Source organism: Dromiciops gliroides, chromosome X (genome assembly GCF_019393635.1).
Source record: "Dromiciops gliroides isolate mDroGli1 chromosome X, mDroGli1.pri, whole genome shotgun sequence".
NCBI lineage: Eukaryota > Metazoa > Chordata > Mammalia > Microbiotheria > Microbiotheriidae > Dromiciops > Dromiciops gliroides.
This window is the reverse complement of record NC_057867.1, coordinates 77,964,990-77,969,128: the sequence shown is the minus strand read 5'-3', so window position 1 is coordinate 77,969,128 and position 4,139 is coordinate 77,964,990. Positions and strand designations below refer to the sequence as shown.

Below are 4,139 nucleotides of genomic sequence, written 5' to 3'. Positions count from 1 at the left end.
ACTCTAGTGGCCCCCTCCTGACGCGAGGATCAAATGCTATTTCATTTTTATTTTCTCTTTTAAAAATTACTATTTGGTGAAAATTTTAAAGTGTACATAATTATTAGTATGGTAGTATGTGTGTGTGTGTACACACACACACACACACACACATATATATATATATATGCACTAGTACATATGTGTGTGTGTCTGCACTAAAGGTCTTCATAACTGTCATGGAGGGGGTGGCTAGGTGGCGCAGTGGATAAAGCACCGGCCCTGGATTCAGGAGTACCTGAGTTCAAATCCGGCCTCAGACACTTGACACTTACTAGCTGTGTGACCCTGGGCAAGTCACTTAACCCCCATTGCCCTGCAAAAAAAAAAAAAAAAACTGTCATGGAAGCTGTTGGAATCCCAACAAATGGTGAAGTATTCCAGATTCTCTTTTGGGGAGACTAGCAGGCCTCTTCAATGGGATGCATGATGGGTATAAGTGAAGTGGCCTCACGATCTACACAGAAAAAATTAAAATGTCTATGGTTCAAACTATGAACTACAACTGGATGGACAGTCATTGTGCGTATCTGTGTGTGTGTGTGTGTGTGTGTGTATCTTATTTGTTTTTGGGTTTTTTGCAGGGCAATGAGGGTTAAGTGACTTGCCCAAGGTCACACAGCTAGTAAGTGTCAAGTGTCTGAGGCCAGATTTGAACTCAGGTCCTTCTGAATCCAGGGCTGGTGCTTTATCCACTGCGCCACCTAGCTGCCCCCATGTGTGTGTGTATCTTATGCAGACACTATAGACAGAGAGGGAGTGGAGTTCAGAAGTGAATATGAGGAAGAGAGTAAGTTGGATTGGGATCTGGAGAATAACCCCCTATGGTTCTTCATTCAAAATATGAATATATATCGTTTAGTTTTAAATCAATCATTTCTAAATAATTCTCTCCCCACCTCCACTTCTTTCATCATTCATCAGAGAATCATTCTTTATAGAGGAAAAAAAGAACTTCAATAAAAGTAACCAACACATCAACAGAAACTGAGAATATATGCACTGTTCCACGCTCAAAGTCCCCCACCCCTGCAAAGAAAGTAAAAGAAGTGAATTTCCTCTTCTTTTCTTTGAGGCCAAACTTGATCATTCAGTTTCTTTTATTGTTTAATTTAATTGTTGTTCTTTCCATTCACATTAGCACCGTAATTATGGATATTTGTTTCACTGGTTCTGATCCTGCTTCTAACCCTCTGCATCAGTTCATGCAAGTCTTCATAGTCATCATTTCTTAACACAATACAGTATTACATTACACTAAAAATCATAAGAATAAAGGAAACTTTCATTAATAGCTAAGCAAAAAGGCTAGGCATTATCTGTACCAGAGAAACACTAGAGCGTTTTCCAGTAAGATTAGGGATAAGTCTCAGATGTTCATTTGTTCATTGTTACCACTATTATATAACACAGCACAAGGAATACTTGTGTAATATTCTGCCCATTTGAAATTTTAAAAGGGGACAGCTAGGTGGTGCAGTGGATAAAGCATGGGCCCTGGATTATTCAGGAGGACCTGAGTTCAAACCCGGCCTCAGACACTTGACACTTACTAGCTGTGTGACCTTGGGCAAGTCACTTAACCCTCATTGCTCCGCAAAAAGAAATAATAATAAAAATTTTAAATGAAAAAAAGAAACTTAAAAAACTGAAGGTTTGAAGGAACGGAAAACAAAGATATCAAAATGTAAATGAGGCATACATTTTAAAACACTGCCATAATGTTAATTTGTGTTACTTGACTACACTTAATTCTTATTGGGTGTGGGAGGGGTGGTGACTTAGTGACCAGGGGTATAGAGATTCTCTTAAGAAGTGAGATTAGCCCCCTCCCCCGACCCCTTTCCTTCTTCTCTTTCCTTTTATTCCCCTCTGGATGACCTCTAGCCACCCCTGACTAGAGTCAAGAGATTTGGGAGACACTGAACAGATAAGAGATGAGACATTTGGGCCACGCAGGAAGGGGTAGAGGTTTTCAGTGTTAATTAATTTAAATTTCATGTTCTTGAAATTGCAGGTTTTATATTTAATCTTCCATCACATAGCTCGGGATCCCTAGCATGTCAAACAGGGTCAGGGTACACACAGGGTGCCAAGAAGCCTTAGGCTTCACCTTCCCCAACCTCCCCAAATCTACATCTTTTCAAATAACTGAAAGGACTTTGTGATTCCCATCCCCCGATGAGCATGGAAGAGACCACTTCCTTCTCTCTGGGCTGGGAAAGAGGCTCTGACCTCATAGATTCTACCTGTGACCCGTGTATGGAATGTCTATGTGAGGTCATTCTATTCTAGGATATAAGTCCAAGTCAACGGTCGCACTTCTTTATCCCCCATAGATAGGGGAAACATCAAGGAGCTGAGAGAGGGAGAACATCTCAGGTCCAGGTGAAACTAGGACAGAGAACCTCAGAAAGGCCCTCATCCCTCCATCCCCGGCAGGGAGAAAGCAAAGCCCCTGAAAGGAAGCAGGTAGGAGTTCATTACTGGTTACCAGGGCTCTGGTCTTCCTTATCAGGCAGTCCGGGAAGAAAGACTTTGGGATTCAAGCAGCCAGATTCAAAGAGGAGAAAAGGGCTGAGAGCTTTGGGGCAAGTAAACTGGTACCTGTTGAGAGCAAGGTCAAGGCCAAGACTTGGACCCAGAAGTGAAGACAGTTTGAAAAACAATTGGCACCGAGGGCTGGGAAATGGACCTTGGGAGTTAAGTGAATACTTAAGAATCTAAAGTTTTAAAGACTTGACAATTCTACGGTTCGGGGTAGGGGGGCCGAGTTTCATAGGTTGCCCCTACTTCTCTGATCATGTGCCCCTGCACATCCATATATTTAAGCCTCGTCTTTACCTTCATCCTGGCCCCCGTGGCTACTGCCAAGGAATGCTACTATTGTGACGTGACAGTGGCACCTCACTGTGTGGGTACCCCTATGACTTGCGGGGAAGAAGAAGACTGCTTTGTTGGACGTGGTACGGCTCAGGGTTTCCCAGGAATTATCATAAAGGGTTGTATACAAACCATCTCCTGTGGCTGGTCGCAATCTATTACCCACCTGGATGTAACCTACAATCTGACAACCTACTGCTGTCCTGGGAACCTGTGTAACGTGATCCAACCTCGCCGGGCCCCCAAGCCGCCAGATGCTGCTACTGTTGCTGCTGTGGTTGCTGGACTCATACTGGCACTTCTTCTCTGTTGGCTGCTGTGAATTGCAAGAAGAAAATGGATCCCTTCCTTCCCCCATCCCTTATTCCCCACCCCACCCTAGTAATCCCACGTGGATTGGATTAAAGGCAGCAGAGGCAGAATGTGTGTTTTCTTTTGTGGTGTTTACTGAAGGGGGGGGGGTGAGGAAGGGAGGGGGGCTCAAATGACTGGATCTCTGAAGCCACAAGGCTTGCCTCAGTTTCTTCTCCATCTCCTAATTTTTTCTCTCTGGCAGCTATGGGCCCTCATACCCTTGAGTCTTGAGGTTCTGAGGAAGGGAGCGAGGCTGTGCAAATCTGAGTCCCCCAAACCCACTCCTATTCCAAAATCTACTTTCCTGGGCAGGCTCCCAAGGGGTCAGGGTCGAGCAAACCTTGTTCACTTCTTTTTTTTTTTTTTAGTGAGGCAATGGGGGTTAAGTGACTTGCCCAGGGTCACACAGCTAGTAAGTGTTAAGCGTCTAAGGCCGGATTTGAACTCAGGTACTCCTGACTCCAGGGCCGGTGCTCTATCCACTGTGCCACCTAGCGGCCACACCTTGTTCACTTCTAACAGGGCTAGACTCTATGGGGCTTTGCTCGAGACCAACTGGTGTGAAGGAAGAGGCTAAAAGTAGAAGAAAATCAAGGCTTCCCTGACAATTACTAAGCTGGTAACAGGAAGACAGCAAAGGCTCAGGGTGCCACAGGGAGCTGGTAGAGTTGGTGGCTGACTCACAAAGGTCAAACAGTACGTTAGCGTCAATAAAGGTATATTGAACAGCACCTAGAACTGGGATGGGGAGGAAAGTAAACAGAGAGCCTGAGTACATGAGTCCTGGGAGGGGAGGTTGGGACAAACTTTGTAAAAAGGTAAAGGGCTTTATTCAATTCACGATCAGATTAGCATAACATAAT

General features: G+C 44.5%; 1 protein-coding gene across 1 annotated transcript; it reads left to right on the top strand.

Annotated features, from left to right (window-relative positions):
• The first annotated feature begins 2,842 nt into the window (after positions 1 to 2,842).
• On the top strand, positions 2,843 to 3,244 carry LOC122733435 (sperm acrosome membrane-associated protein 4-like). Its single transcript, XM_043973834.1, has one exon. It carries the CDS (start codon positions 2,843 to 2,845, stop codon positions 3,242 to 3,244), a length of 402 nt encoding a protein of 133 aa, XP_043829769.1.
• The last annotated feature ends 895 nt before the right edge of the window (positions 3,245 to 4,139 follow it).